Source organism: Dunckerocampus dactyliophorus, chromosome 3 (assembly GCF_027744805.1).
Source record: "Dunckerocampus dactyliophorus isolate RoL2022-P2 chromosome 3, RoL_Ddac_1.1, whole genome shotgun sequence".
In the NCBI taxonomy this organism is placed as follows: domain Eukaryota; kingdom Metazoa; phylum Chordata; class Actinopteri; order Syngnathiformes; family Syngnathidae; genus Dunckerocampus; species Dunckerocampus dactyliophorus.
Genome location: NC_072821.1, coordinates 36,566,946 through 36,583,959, shown reverse-complemented (window position 1 = coordinate 36,583,959; position 17,014 = coordinate 36,566,946). Strand labels below are relative to the sequence as shown.

The 17,014-nt window shown below is 40.0% G+C and overlaps 1 protein-coding gene across 3 annotated transcripts in view; it reads right to left on the bottom strand.

Annotated features, from left to right (window-relative positions):
• Positions 1-17,014, bottom strand: part of si:ch211-186j3.6 (neural-cadherin) — a 313,458-nt gene that overhangs the window by 156,542 nt on the left and 139,902 nt on the right. For all 3 annotated transcript variants that reach the window (XM_054770409.1, XM_054770410.1, XM_054770411.1), the window contains exon 8: positions 4,989-5,161. In XM_054770409.1, the coding sequence (XP_054626384.1) occupies positions 4,989-5,161 (173 nt within the window). The remainder of the gene's footprint in view (positions 1-4,988; positions 5,162-17,014) is intronic.

Below are 17,014 nucleotides of genomic sequence, written 5' to 3'. Positions count from 1 at the left end.
GGTGTTGGTAGGGGGTGATGGGGGAGGTGGCAGAGGTGCCTGAGGCCCCTCCTGGTTGGACAAAAGTGTTAAAAAGCAGCTTTGTGCTGCCACCTTTTCTGCATTTGTGTAGACATGAAATGTGTTGGCAGGCGCTGTGATGAATGCTTTTTATTTTGGATTTGTGTTTTCTCCCCACTGGCACCAGTAGCAGCTCCTCACAGCAGCGCGCCGCAACATAACTGCATTTCTAGCACACCACTTTTAAATACATCTATTAAACATAAGGTAAACTTCTCTCCGCCAAGATGCTTTTTTTTTTTTTTCATTCTCACTTTTGCATGTTTTTGCACCCCAACAAGCTGTTCCTGCTTTTCCAGGCCAAATTGTGTGAATTAATGAAGCCTGCTTAAAAAAGTACTTGATTCTATTTTCACTGCTAATTGTCGACGGCGGCTGTGTGTGTGTGTGTGTAAGTGTGTAGCCTTGATTTATGGGAAGTTGCACAACAATTTCACGGTGCTACTTAACGGCTCCACTGGGGTGGAAGTGCAAGTAATCTCCCGGCATTAATCAGGAATTCTGGCTACTGCATCCCTCAGAAAGGTGGCAGGCACAAAGCTCCCAAAAGCTGGACGTCATCATGTGCCAACTTCTGCAACTAGCCTGGAGCGCCACACAAATGACATGGATTGTTTAGTATTCCGATATATCTTCAGGGAAGACCACCACAAGCACATGGCTCATAATTGTTATGTTGAAACACAAATTGGAATTATGAAAACAAATCTTACTGTCCTTCCAAGAATGAAGAGTCCTCTATACACAAAGTTGTAACAATAATACTGTATGTGTTTATGAACGTCAAAGGTGATAAAAGTCTATCACCGCACAGAGCGCGAGCAGCAAATTAGCCTTGTGAGAAAGCATACGCAAACATGAATGAAGGCACAGAAGCGATGGTTTCAAGGAGAATGCAACCAGTGTGGGAATATTTCGGTTTTAAACAAAATGAACAAGGTGTTCTCAACTGGGAAAAAAAAACAACTACCGATTGAGGTGCGTCGGACAGCGGAGCCTTCGTCCCGTCAGTCTACGCTTACTGAGGCTTTTGGTCGGCAAAAAGAAATATAAACAGTGCAAAATGCAACCATTCAATACGGTTACACGGCATAAATTTTATGCCATATCTGATGTTTCCGTGAAACATTAAGAACAACAACGTGGTTGATCTTGAACGTCTTTTCCTGTCAACGGTTTGCAACTCAGCCAACAACATACATACAGGCAACGTCTGGCTCACTCAGGCACACTATAGTTGAGTACCGTCTAGTGGTTAAATGTGAATTACACCTCTTATGACAATGAATGAAAAAAAGGGTCTAAAAAATGTTGTAGATAACATTGATTATTGATGATTTGTAGCACAATTATCTACCAGCAAAATTTGTTATCGTGACAGGCCTAATCATCAGCCTCACTTGTTTGCTTTACTTTTGAGTAAAAGCACCCACTGTATAAAAAAATAAAATAAAATCAGGCTTCGCTACAAATCTTAAAATTAAGCTGTGTCAGCTAAAGATGTGGGAGATGTAGGTTAGCCGGTGTCTTCAATGCAGTATGCAGTATGTTGGCTTACAGCAGTGCTTCTGAAATAGTGGGGCGGCACCCTTGGGGGTGCACGGTGAACTGGCAGTGGGGTGTGAGAACCAGGAAGTACTTTCAATGTTAGTGCAGCCCTGCCAACATGTACAAATGTATTGTACTCAACAAGCAATGAGACTCATGAATACGCTTGTATACTTCACTGCTTTCCATTTTGTTGCATTTTCCTGGTTTCAGTTTTGAGTTCAGTCTGTACAGTACAGATAAATAAATAGATATGATCAGTTTTTTAATAGTATTTCAAATTTCTGTCCCCTGGGGGGGGCATGTCAGAAAATAATTCAGAACCACTGCCTTACAGTGTCAAAAGTGGGTGAAGTACACAAAAGTGTTTCTTGGAGACACACACAGCTCATTAGCATAAAAGCTACACGATACACACACATGCAACTGTGTGTTCCCCGTAAGGTTTCCTAAAAGCACTTTTAAACCATCTCAATTCCAGCATCAAGGCAAACACATTTTGTAAAACACTTAAAACACAACAAACAAACAGGCTTCGCTACACATCTCAAAATAAAGCTCAGTGTTAGCTACAGACGTGGAAGCTGCAAGTTTGATCGTGTTTTTCTTCAGCCAATATGCTAAGCTAGTATGGTGTTGCTGTTACAATATGTTAGCACTGAAGCTCATGCTAGTATTGCTAACGTTTGTGTTGTAAAAAGACACGATGGCACTTCCAAACACAACTCATCAGCATTAAAGCTACACACACAGCAAGGACTTCTAAAAGCATGTTTCAAGTGTCCAAATTCTAGCATCGAGGCTAACACACGCTATTATACCTCTTACTTAACATTGATGAAAATAGAAGAACATTGAACAATTAAAACATGGCCATAAAGTTCCATGAAAAGCTTTAGTGCTTGGTTTATGCTTGGTGTTGTAAAAGGTCTCATCAGTCATTGCTGCTGTCACAGTTGTGTTATTCGTAGGAGTTGCTATCTTTTCTGCTCCTATATAGCCTGGATGAGGCAGACTGCACTCCGGGTTTTGGTGGGCACGCCTGGTTAGTTGCGTCTCACAGGCGGAGAGTTCAGCCGAGCAGCGAGTGTCAGGAAGCAGCACTGCTGGAGTTCAAGTTGTTTTTTTTAACTAATGGCCCGAGCGGAAGGATCAACTTAAAGTGTCCGTCCTGCCCTTCAACGCCAAAGTCATCTGGGCTTTCAAGATAAACCCACGCACACATGCTGACTTTGCAGATTTTGCATACATTTAATCAACAAGCACCTAGCAAATCATTCAGAAATTCACAATAGTTGAACTCACGGGGAATACTCCCTGCAGGGGTGTCCAAACTACTATATTTCCCACTCAGGCAATTCTCAACCCCTGACCAATCACAACAGAGTAGGCGTGGTCAGGGAGGAGGCTGCAAAACCCAAGCGTTTTGGCCCTCCACACAAGAGTATTTCATGAAAAGAGACCACTGAGGTCCAATATCATTTTTAAAACTAGAACAAAATTTCAGTCGAAACTTTGAATGGGCCTGACCTTGCAATTACCCCTGGTACAGCACTGTATTCTTGCAGGTCACTATGTTATCACAACCTCGACACTGCTTTTAAATGTGGCTGTTGCCCAAGAATAAGCCTTTTTTCATCAATTACTTCACCACTGTTACACAAATCGTTGCACACTACAAACAGCACACTACCCATGATCAAGACCTCTCCAATGACGTGACATATGCAGGGGTTTGGTGGACGGTTCATCCAGCAGTAACGGTAGCAGAATAAGATTTAATTTGAATTATAAAGAATACTTTTGGTATAGTAGTATGGGCCTGCAAGCAAAGGAGGATGTGACCCTTTAAAGATGATGTTCACGTGATATATCACTAGACTGACAAACACATGCAGCACGACGTCAGCTGTGGTTGCTTTTTCAGTTGTTTTTATGTTATTCCAAGCGTTAGCGAAAATATCCATGCAACCGTAGACTCAGGGGTGTCCAAAGTGCGGCCCGAGGGCCATTTGAAGCCCACAGCTGTTTTTTTATTGGCCCGCAACACATTCTAAAAAGGTCATTTAACAAGACAAGTAACAAATTTAAAAAAAAAACAAGAAAAAACAGGAAAAAAAAAAAACAGCAGTAATTTTACCAGAAAATATTAAGAGAAAAAAGTTTTAATCTCATTAGAAAATGTATAAATGTTATTAAAATAACACTGTATTACTGTGACAAAATATGAAATAATTTTAGTAGCATTACGTTGATATATTAACAAAAAAAGACATGTTTTAAAGTAGTAATATGTTGTAAAAAAAAAAAAAGACAACAAATAAAGTTGTCATTTTTGGACAAGTAGGTTGCAGAAAAATGATTACAGTCATTATTATTAGTATAGTTATTATTTTACAGGAATAAAGTCAAAATATTATGGGAATAAAGACATAATTACAAGAAGAAAATGTACAAGAAGAAAGGTGAAATAGTTAAAAAAATAACAGCAGAATTGGAAAAATAAAGTTATGACAACAAAAGTCAAAACACAAGGAGTTGTCATCTAATGAGAGAAGTTGGAATTTTACAAGAATAATGTAGTAATACTATGATGAAAAATGACATTATTTTAGTAGCATAAAGTTGAAATCTTAAATTTTTAAAAATGAAGTCGTAAGGTTCTGAGAAACAAACAAAAGACAATGAATGAAGTTGTCATTTTTGGAATATTGAGCTTTAGAAAACGTTACAATGTTACGAGAATAAAGTCAAAGTATTATGAGAATAAAGTCTTACCATTACAAGAAGAAAATTAAAAAATAGTTGGGAAAAAAAAAAGAACAGAAATGGGGGAAAAAAAACTGTCGCATTTTTTCGACAAATAAAGTTTCAATTTTACAAGAATATATTATGAGGAAAATGTCATTTTAGAGAAAGAAATATTAAAGAAAAAATCGGTTATTTTTAAAAAGTGGTCATATAATGCGAAACAAAGAAAAGAAAAGAAAGTTTGTCATTTTAGGAAGTTTTATGTTGTCCTGACTCGATGAAGGGTGCTAAGTGTTGAGAGACGGCGCTGGCATCGTGTTCATTGAAGCGAGCACGCCACAGCTTTTCCTACGCGGGGTGCCTTTGCGTCGTCGTTGCCCACGACCGTCAAGGCTTTGATGAAAAGGCCGAGACGAGGCGTCTGCACAGACGAGGGTCAGGCCAGCTAATCACCCCTCCAGGGAGGAGTTAGTGGCTAATAAATAGAGGGAGGAGGAGGAGGAGTTGTGTGGGATAGAAGGGAACTGCATGGCTGTGGTTGCCACGGTGATAAAGCGCAGAGAAGCCGGCGCATCGCAGGCAGGAAATCAGCTTTTACGACCCAGAAGGAGTCATTTGCCTGGACTCACCTTCTCGAAGACCGGCTTGTTGTTATTCACGTCATCCACTCCCACGATGACCTGGGCGGTGGACGCCAAGGCCTGCGGGCCGCCCGAGGCGTTGTCGTCTGTGGCCGTAATGTTGAGGACATACTCCACCCCCTGCAGGTGAGGCGGTGGGCTGGAGCGCAGGCGGATCAGACCTGCCATCAAACATACGGAGCACATCACGAAAAAGTAAACACCCGCTACTAGGACTCATCATCACTGGACTACGTCTGCGCTCTCTTTGGACCGCTCATTAACAAACTCCTAGCCAGCGATCGGGGAGCATTGCTGGACTTTTTGATGAAAAAAAAGGCAAACAAAGTAAAAACACCTTACTGCAAATACTGCAAATGTTTACATAACATACAAACACGAGCTACAATAAGATGGCCTGCAGAGAATATTCCATTTGATTCTACATTTGACATTATCATCATTTTCCTGCACGACTGCTTGGCGAAAATCACACTTATGCTAGCAAACGTGTCTCCTTTCCTGATGAAGATCAAATTAACCGCATTGCTCAATACTTTTTAGCCCTTGTAGCAACATGCTAACAGCCTTCTAGGGGTCTTAAACTGATTTTTAAGGAAGCCACAGTTAAAAATACCAAAATATCTGATCTCAGTATGACTGTGTCGAGCAGAGAATTCACTAGTACATACATGGGTACAGTATGGTGTCGGTAGGGGTGTCACAAGACACCCATCTCACGGTGTACAAGAGTGGGTCCGCAGCAACGAGACAAGACATGAATTTTAATAAAATTACAATGAAAAAAAGAAAGATTGGACAAACTTTTTGATTTAACTTGCAGCTACATGTTGCGATGTTTATTGTCCCACAAATTGACACTCAAAGATGTTATTTTCAACCAAATAAACCACTGTTATAACTATATGTAAATAATATTATTAATAATAATAATAATTCAGCTCAGTGTTTTCTCTTATCTACTTGTCTTTGTCTATTTATGTCAGGGCTGTCCAGCTGTCCTTTCATAGTCATCATTTAAACACAAACAATTTATAATAAAACACAATGTTCTACATATATTTCAAGACAAATCTTTGTGTTTTAGTGTGTTTCGTTAGTTATTAGTATCAATATTTGTGCTTTTTCTGGTTGCATTCAGCTTTTTTGATCTATTTTTCCACATTTGCTGTTTTTTGATTATTTTATTTGAGCCACAGTCTGGACACCCATGCGTGTTTCACCAGGAAGGCGAGTTGCTGTGATGCGACGGAGAAGTTAGTACAACTCTGCCTTCTTGGCTCTGTTGGGCTGGGATGCACTGTGGAGGGGTTTTTGCAGCTTTCAGATGTGCATTGCATGGCGGTATGGAGGTGGAGCTCACTCTCCACTCTCACCTGTTCGGTGTATTTTTGTAAACTATATTGGGTGATAGAAGTGTAAAGGTAACTATAGGGTTGTTATTTCATGTCTACAGGGCTCTAATAATGTTAAACCTATATTTAGAAGGTTGTAAAATGGTTTCCTATGCCTAATATGTCTTATTTTCTGTTATTATATCTACTATACTGGGTAATAGGAGTGTAAAGGTGACTATAGGTGTGTTACTTCATGTCTAGAGGGCTCTAATAATGTTAAAAGCAAATTTAGAAGGTGGCAAACTGGTCCTCTATGTCTTATTTTTTCTTAATATATCTACTATAGTGGGTAATAGGAGTGTAAAGGTGACTATTGGGGTGTTATTGCATGTCTACAGGGTTCTAATAATGTTAAAAAGCATATTTAGAAGGTTGCAAACTGGTTTTCTATGTTGTATGTCATATTTTCTCTTATTATGTCTACTATAGTGTGTAATATGAGTGTAAATGTGACTATATGGGTATTATTTCATGTCTAAAGGGCTCTAATAATGTCAAAAAATTTATTTAGAAGGTGGTAAACAGGTTTTCTATGCACTTACTACCAAATTATTCCATTAGTAAATAAGGAATCCTCGTTGGTGGAAATTCACTTGTGAACCAATTAACCGTGATAAACGAGGGATTACTGTACTACATGAATCCTAGCATGTCTTCCAAAGCATGTGCTTGGGCGCGCCACAGACGTCATTTCCACTTGTACAATTCCCGTTTTGTTGTTCCTTTACATGCACGATGCTTGGTATGAGGGAAACAGCGCCACCTGCTCCCTTTGAATGCATTTGTGGAAAATTGGTTTCTTTCACAACTTGATGAAAGTCTTTGTCCTTTAAAAAAAAAAAAAAAAGTGACACAGCCCATGACGAGTCGGCCTGATTGGAATTCTTAGCGGCCGGCCTTCATTTCTTTCCGTCTGTGCTGTGATGTGTCTGGTGTGGGCGTCTCATCTGCATCCCACTCGGCTTTGAATGACTCTCTGCGCTTTTGTATTCATCTCAGCCCCGGCTGCCGCTCTGTTTACGCTCCGTGTGTGTGTGTGTGCGTGCGTGTGTGTGTGTGTGTGAGAGAGAGCGTGTGGGCTTGAAGTGTGAACAGTGCTTATTACATCCTCCTTATCTTCACGGGCCGGGCCAGGTGCTATCGCTGTCATGTGTTCATTTGCTTGGTGTTTTCAGAGGAGAGCAGGGAATTGAAATCATACGTGGTGCAGATATGAATGCGACTGTGCATGTGCATGTGTGTGTGTGTGTAATATTCAGCCGTCTATCTCTGTTTACCAGACGGGGGAAGGTGAGGAGAAAGATTACAGCCACAAGATGTATGATTGTGATTTTTTTTTCTTTTACGCTGAGTTTGTTCATAGCAATTGCACTCACATGACTTGTAATCTGTGTGTGTGTGTGTGTGTGTGTGTGTGTGTGTGTGTGTGTGTGTGTGTGTACATACACTGTATATGTTGCACATGAGATGGACGATTGCCATGGAGGGGGAGTGAGCCTTGAGGTGTTTGTCACAATGGCTGCTTCCTTGGCACTGCTCCGTGTGCTTACAGGTTGTGTGTGTGTGTGTGTGTGTGTGTGTGTGAGCGTGTGTGCGTGTGTGTATGGGGGGAGGAGGGGGTAAAAGACAAACAAGAAGGGAAGGTGGAAGAGATGACTCCAATTTGCAACCACAGAGGTGTAAGGGGAGGAAGCTTCGCCTCAAGGAAGACGCGTCGCACACATTGCCTCACATCAATGCATGAATGCACGCACGCGCACGCACGCACGCACACACATGTGTGCCCGTACTCGCCAACAGCTGCTGTGGAATACAATTAAGCAAAGCAAAGAGTTTTTTTTCTTCTAATTTTCGGTGTGTCGTGAAGCATCACTTTTTTTGGTATGCAGATGTGCATCTTTGACATGCTGTGTAGTCCCCCCACGTGCACCCCCGCTTCAAAGAAAATTGCACTTTTGGGGGGAGTTTTGCCCATCATGCACAATCCTTATATGAAACATGAACACACGTCTTTCTCGTTTCTGTGCGTTCTAAAGACATAAAAACAGGTAAAAAGAGGCAGGTAAGAATGCACGTGATGGGACGCACCTTTTCCACCTATAAAGCCTGACAAAACCTCCAACAATGCTCCACTTACATCATGTGACCTGCATATTAACTAAGCTACAGCGACATTGTTACTATTGTTGTTATTAACATTGTTACGCCCACACCACACAGGCTAGCTACGAGCTACTAGATACTTCAGTCATTTGAGGTCATGTTTGTCTGCTGAAAGGATGACCGATGGTAAACGGAGCCATGTGTGAATTGTGAATACAGTTTTCATTCTTATAGTAGTTCTTATTAATTGATCATTTACAGTATTTTAATGGTTTTATTTTTATTCATTTCTTTATTTGTTGTTTAAAATACCATTTTCACATATTTTACATGATTTTTTTTTTCTGTTATAGCTTGGCTTGGCTATATTGTAAATCACCCTGCTATCTCAATATACTTTAGGGTGTAAAAAATAACAAAAATAAAAAATAACTTAAATTCATGTGTGAAATTATTCAAATTCATCATTCATTTAATACATTAATTAATTAAATGTCTTATATTCTTTATGCTATGACATGAAATACACGACTGTTTTAAATTTACCAGACACATTAGGTGAATTTGCATACAGTATCTGTATCGAATCAGCGATACCAACCTAAAGTTTACTCAGTATCGGATATGAAACAAAATCAAAAGAAGGTGCGTCAATTTGTGCTACATGTCTACTTATATTAGTCATAATAATCATAACAATAACAAACAGTTTTGTATATGATGATAATGAGGACTATGATTAACAGACATGTAGCACAAACTTTGTATTTTATCATTTTGACTTACTGAATTTTGTATTTAATATTTCAATATAAAGAATGTCATTATCATAACATATATTTAAATATTATTGTAACGACTTTGATAGCATATAATTGCCGTTGCAAGAATAAACACTAACTAAAAATCTAAAATGACAAATTGTATGAAAAAAAAAAACACTCAAGTGACTGCCTCTAAAAACAGAAGAAATGACAAGAAAAGACACAAATGAAACCCTTTAAGTGAGCTTATTGTCCAACATGCTTTGCTGCTGCCTCCAGCGGTACAAAGTGGTATTACACAGGAAAAACTCACAGTTGCTGCCTCTAGTGTTCCAAACTGGTATTACATAGGAAAAACTCACTGGTGCTGCCTCTAGTGTTCCAAAGTGGTATTACATAGGAAAAACTCACTGTTGCTGCCTCTAGTGTTCCAAAGTGGTATTACACAGGAAAAACTCGCATGTGCTGCCTCTAGTGTTCCAAAGTGGTATTACATAGGAAAAACTCACTGTCGCTGCCTCTAGTGTTCCAAAGTGGTATTACACAGGAAAAACTCACAGGTGCTGCCTCTAGTGTTCCAAAGTGGTATTACACAGGAAAAACTCACAGGTGCTGCCTCTAGTGTTCAAAGTGGTATTACACAGGAAAAACTCACATGTGCTGCCTCTAGTGTTCCAAAGTGGTATTACACAGGAAAAACTCACATGTGCTGCCTCTAGTGTTCCAAAGTGGTATTACACAGGAAAAACTCACATGTGCTGCCTCTAGTGTTCCAAAGTGGTATTACACAGGAAAAACTCACTGTCGCTGCCTCTAGTGTTCCAAAGTGGTATTACACAGGAAAAACTCACTGGTGCTGCCTCTAGTGTTCCAAAGTGGTATTACACAGGAAAAACTCACAGGTGCTGCCTCGAGTGTTCCAAAGTGGTATTCCAAGGCAAGTTGCAGAGCGCAGCTAGCTACTGCAGCTAAGTGTGCGAAGTTGCACAGAGAAGATAATGAGGGTGAAGTCTGTGACGATAACAAATTGTCTACAAACAGGCCTTCACAGTGTTTGATACACACAGATATTATTTTTTCATTATTGGAAGCTGCGCTCCAAAGGAGTCCGTCCCGTGAGGGGGAGGATTCAACCGGAGCCCAGTTGTTGAAAACGTTTTTAAATCTGCCTTTAGGGGATTTAGTTTCCATTCATGTATTCTTGGATTCAAAGTTTGCTGCTGGCAGCGCTTCATTTGATATACTGACTTTGATTTATGTTGTCTTTAAAACTGGAGGAGGAAAAAAAATAACAGGCAGAACTCGAAAAAGACCAAACGTGTTCCATAAATTACATCTAACGCCGACTGCTTTGAAACTTGTTTTCATTCAAAACCTGAAAGCTTCTCATCAGAGAGCTACAAAACGAGACGTATGAGGAATATTTATAGGTTCACATTTCAGGTTATCAACTTACTCTTGGAGGTGTCATACTAGCGTATTTTTCTCATCTTCCGCATGACAGTTTGTGTTTTTGGTTTAGTGATCGCTTTTCTGCCATTATTTCCTGTTCGGTTAGAGGGAGCTGGGGGGCGCACCTGTTCATCATATGTAACTGTTGTTTTCGTCAACGATGACAATGACAAAATGACCACGTTGACAAAGCTTTTCTTCATGACGAAAACGAGGCGGTGACGAGCTAAACATGGCCCTTGGATGACTAAAACGAGACTGGACGGGAATGTTAGTGGGTGTCCTATCATAGGGGTCCCCAACCTTTTCTGACCCACAGACCGGTTCATGTTCCCACAAATCTCCTATGGACTTTGGGGGGGAGTCAATTATATTTATTTTTTTTTACTAAAACTGACTAAAACCTTTTTGAGTTTTGTCGACTAAATCTGGACTAAAAGTATCAAATATGGAAATGAGTAAAATGTGCTTAAAACAAAAGGGAATTTTCGTCCAAAAGACTAAGACTCCTTAGTTTTCCATCTCCCATGGTGAGTCTTATGTTTGTCTTAAATGTACATCCTGGCCTTCTTAGGTTTTTGTTTGTGGTTCTTTGCCTTTTTGTGTCGTGTTGTCCTGTCTGAGCTTATTGTTTGCTAATGAAAGACTTGATTGAACCAACCTGCCACCACTGGGGTGGGGTGATGCCACACAAAATCAGCAAAACCCAACCATTTTTCACAAAGGTTTAAATACACAGTACAATAGAACAAAAGTACACAGTTTAGCAGTGCTTTGTCTGTGTGTAGCTTGTGTAGTCAGTGTGTTAGCGAGTGTGTAGCAAAAGCTAATGAGCTGTGTTTGTCTCCGACAGAGTGCTTGTCTCCAAGAAGTCCACTTTTTTGCCGCATATAACAATGTGACATTAAGGATTGGGACACAAGCATCAGCAACACTAGGGTAGCTATGGGAGCTAAAGTGCTAACATTACACTCACATTCTAACAGCAACATCATGCTTGGTTAGCATGCTGACTGAAGAAAAACAACATAAACTTACAGCTCTCACGTCTGTAGCGGACTGTTAGTGGGGCTTTGTTTTTAGATGTGCAGCAAAGCCTGCTTTTTTTTGTCTTTCTGTTTTTTACAAATTGATGCTTGCGGCTGGATCATCTAGCTAGAGGCGGGTCAGAGACGGTATCATGTCCATAAAGAAGGAGTGCCTCTTCTCAACAAGTGAGGGAGATGATCGATAATTAGAAACATATTAGTATTACCACACCATTTAAAAGCACATTTGCATTATTGGGGACTGTTAGCACGCCCTGTTGACGCACAAGAGCCTGAAAAAGAAGAGACTGAAAGCCAAAGAAAAAGCCAAACAGACAAACACACCTCATCTTTTCTGAGCCTGCGTGAGGTATGCTGGCATCTTGTGACTTTGGAGGTGTATTTTTGGAATGAGCTGGACCTCCAAGGTTTACGTTAACAGCATTTTGACGCATTTTTGAAGGTCTTAGCCAAACCTTTGCGGCTAAGAGCCATAGAAAGCACATAGAGTGTTCCCTCATTTATCGCGGGGGATAGGTTCCCAAAATAGCCTGCAATAAATGTGACCATTAATGTGACTTTTGGTGCTGCATGGTTTCTTTCTTTACGCCATCTCTGTCGTCAAAGGGGTTTGCTCTGCATAATTAGCAACCTGACTAACTGATAAAAGGAGGGAAGTTTACTTCCTGACATCTCAGTGACCCGCATTATCCAGTAATAAGCAAGTTTTGGTGTCTGGCCCAGAAAATGTGGTAAGGATATTGGCATTGTGGTAGAAAATAGATGGATGAAAATGCAAAAGGAAGTTTGATATTTTCAACGTTATTTTTAACACTGTGATTTCTGTAAAGTTGTAGGTTAAAATGTCTGCAAAAAAAAGGAAAATAAATTCATTTTATAGTGTTAAGACATGTCTGAGAGCCAGATGCAGTCATCAAAAGAGCTGCATCTGGCTCCCAAGCCATAGGTTCCCTACCCGTGTATTAGACAGTGTGCCTAATGAAAAGACCGTTCCAGTAAAAAAGCAGACGGCCTGCATATTGTCTTATGACGTCTTATAAAAAGACATCAGGAGTGCAAGCATGGCAGGCTGTGAGTCAACAGCCTTTGTAGCACAAAGTCAAGCAGTAAGTCATCAATCAATAATGATCACGACTGCAACTGACATGAAGACGGCGCCAGGAAGTGGAAGTCTATTAAGCTTCTATATTGTTGGAGGCGTGACCCCCGGCTCGCCTGCGCACTCAAGAAATCTGCATGTCGTCTATTTCCATTTCAACTCTGACCCCAACCGCCCCACCCCCCCCTCCTGTTATGTGCACCCGCTATTACCACGTCTTCTTCTTCCTCTTCAGTATTCCAACTGTGCCGCCGCTGCTGCTGATTCTCAATTAAAATGAGAGCCGTTCAGCAGCTGCATGCACTCGGGTCACAGCTCCCACCTTCCCACCTGGACACCTTCATTCCAGCATGGAGCACTTTCTCATTATCCAAACTAAAATAGTCCATTATGCAGCTGTTTGTAAAATTCACCAAAAAGAGACAGAATGAGGCGAACATCAGCCTGGCTGTTTGCTAATATTGGAATACATTAGTGGCTGGATGTTCATAAATGCTGATTTTAGAGTTTGTTGGGTTTTTTTAGGCCAACAATAGCCCCCTGGCAAGAAAATAAATTTTATTCATTTGACGAATACGTCAACAATTACAATGAGAAGAGTTTGAATCAAACGTACAGTATGATAAAGGAAATGTGCACTTTTTGTTCTGCCACAATCCTTATGTGAGACATGAACACACGCCTTTCTCTTTTCTGAGCATTCTAAAGATATAAAAAGAGATAAAAAAAAGAGGCAGCTAAGAATGCACATAATGGGACGCAATTAGGATCAGGATCAGGCGTCCCACTTGCAAACAAAGTTTTGCCATGATTGTTTGGAAAATAAAGACGACAACGAAAACATGACGCAGGACTTGACAATTTCATTGGCCATCCAAGGTATCGTCATGAAGACTGGTTGCAACTTGGCCTGAGATGCGTACGTTAGAGGAGGGGCTGGTTCGCCGAGGTTGATTGGCTATTGTGACACAGGAGGCGGGTTCAGATGTTGTCTATTGGCTTGCATGTGGTGTCAGTCAAAAGTTCAAAGTCGCTGTGTGGCTAATGCACCCATGCTAAGCACGTTTACCATCAATAATGTGTGTAAAATATGATGACAATGATGGCAGAATTGACTAGTGGCACATTTTACTGAGCATGCACTTCTAATTGTAGCCCGGAATGCCGTACATGGGGCCACGTTGAAAAAAACAGCAACTGAGATTTAGAGAACAGTCGTAAATTTATGAGAAAAAGTCATACATTTATGACAATAAAGTCATACATTTACAAGAATAAAGTGGTAATACTTGTAGTAGGTGTCATGGTGTCATACGTGTCACAGGGAAAAGAGAGCATAGCTCTTCAGGAAGGAAGGAAACTTTCCTCTTGCTTCAGGCAGGCTTTTATTTATAACGTAGCGCAAAACTGAGCAGTTGAGCATTTTGCATTTTTCATTCTCACTTCTGCCTTTCTTGCCCCACCCCCTCCACATGCCCAAGACCAAAGGTCACTTAAGTCCCCCATTTTCGGAGATGTCTCAGGCAAAGTTTTTTCTCGTAAATTTACACCTTTTTTCTCATACACGCCCGACTTTTTTTCTTAAATGTACGACTTTTTTGCTCATATATGTACGACTTTATTCTGGTAAATTTATACATTTTTTTCCCGTGAATGTATGACTTTCTCATAATTTTATGACCTTTTCCACATAAATATACAACTTTTTTTCTCGTTAATGTACAACTTTTTTTTCGTAAATTAACGACTTTATTCCTGTAAATTTGCGACTTTTTTTCTCGTAATTTTTTTGTCATAAATGAACGACTTTATTCTAGGAAATGTATGACTTTTTTCTCGTAAAAGCACAATTTTTTTTCTCAAAAATGTAGGACTTTATTCTCGTAAATGTACGACTTTTTTTCTCGTAAATGTACGACTCCATTCTCGTAAATGTACAACTTTTTTTCTTGTAAAAGCAAGATTTTTTTGGGCGTAAATTTACGACTTTATTCTCGAAATGTCCGATTTTTTTTTTTTCCAATGGCCCTAATACTCATCAAACATCAATACATTTTTATCATGAAAATAGTAGATGGCCAGCTTGGTTTCAAGATTTTGTAATGTGTGTGTTTTTTTTTTCATTCTAATAGCAAAGTAAAAAAGCATTGAAAACAAAAAACATTGAAAACAAATAAAAGCTGCCTTTGATTTATAAGAAAATAATACACTTCACCTTTTCATCATCAATGACTGAAAAAACAAGCGCCAATTTACAAGACACAGAAAAACTAAATGGGATGTTCTGTTGTCTTTATTAATACCCCTTTTCTACGGCAGCCAACTTTGGTGCTGGTGCAGTTTTTGTTCAGAGCTGGAGTAGTTGTGTGTTGGCTGTGAACTGGTTCTACACCAGATTCGTTTTCTGATGTCATTACACCACAAGGGTTACGCCTCTCATCAGGAAATAACAAAAGTGAGATCAGCGCGAGTCACGCAATTTAAATACTGTTTAAATTGTCACGCATCCTGATAAAAAGCAATGAGTTGCCTGGAGCTTTAATTTTGAAGATTCCTAATTTTCCCTAAGAATTTGACAAACTACACAGGCAATGAAGAATAATAATAAAAACATATTTACAACTATTAGTGTGTGTTATATTCAAGTACCGAATAACTGTTATGTAAGGCTGCAGTATTTGCTCTTCAACGTTACCATAGAGCAGCGACCAAACACAGCTCTGCCAAGGAGATGAAAGACTTCCTGCTCTCCAAAATAAAATCCGAAGGCGCAATTGTATGCCAGAAATAACCATGAAAAAATAACATGAAATAAACCTAGATGGTGACTTATATGTTTATATTTAGTGTGTGTATGTGGTGGAAACACACTCCTTCATAACAAATCGTGGTTTAATATTAAGAAATGTGCAAACACATTTCAATTTAAATAATTCTCCACATAATTCACTGCATTGTTTGACGGACATTGTGGTCAGTGGTGAAAAATAATTACATTTACATAATACAATGGTAAAATTCCGGCATTTGCTGACTAAATTAAAGTTTGGTCTGGCTCTACAAAAAAACGAGTCAATGAAGTTGAAACCAGGGTAACAGGCGGGGATATTTACTTGAGGTAAAGGCTTTCTCTAAAACCTAATCACCAGGTTAGAAATCTAGGGGTAAATGGGCTGAAATGTGGACTTTAACAGCCACATTAAATCAATAACATCATCAGCTTTTTACCACCAAAAAACATGGTCAAAATCAAGGGAATAATGTCTAAGTCAGACTTAGAGAGACTACTCCATGCCTTTGTCTCCAGCAGGCTGGACTACTGTAACGGCCTTCCAGAATGCCGCTGCTCGAGTCCTGACTAGAACCAGGAAATATGACCATATTAGTCCAGTACTCAGGTCTCTGCACTGGCTTCAGGTCGCTCAGAGAATAGACTTTCAAACAGCTCTGCTTGTGTACACGTCTTTTCAATGTCTTGCGCCAAAGTACATCTCTGACAAGTTAGAGCCACATAAACCATCTCGGGCTCTGAGAAGCTCAGGGAGGGGTCTCCTGCGGGTGTCCGGAGTCAGGACTAAACACAATGAGGCTGCGTTTCAGTTTTATGCAGCCAAAATCTGGAACAGTCTTCCAGAAGATGTGCGACAATCCTCAACTTTGGCAATGTTCAAATCCCAGCTGAAAACACTCCTATTCAACTGTGCGTATGACAACTGAAAGTATTTTATCTGCACTTTTCATTTTTAATTCATTTAAAAAATCTGCAGCAGGACAATGATCCAAAACACACCAGCAAGTCCACCTTTGAATGGCTAAAGACTTTGGAGTGGCCTAGTCCAAGTCCTGACCTGAATCCTATTGAGATGCTGTGGCATGACCTTAAAAAGGCGCTTCATGCTGGAAAAGCCTCCAATGTGGCTGAATGACAACAATTCTGCAAAATTCCTCCCCAGCGCTGTAAGAGACTCATTGCAAGTTATCACAAACGCTTGATTGCAGCTGTTGCTGATAAGGGGGCCCAACCACTTACTAGCTTTAGGGGACAATCACTTTTTCACACAGGGCCACGTAAGTTAATTTTTTTTTTCTCCTTTGATAATAAAAAGTTTCATTTAAAAATTGTATTTTGTGTTCAGTTGTATTGTCATTG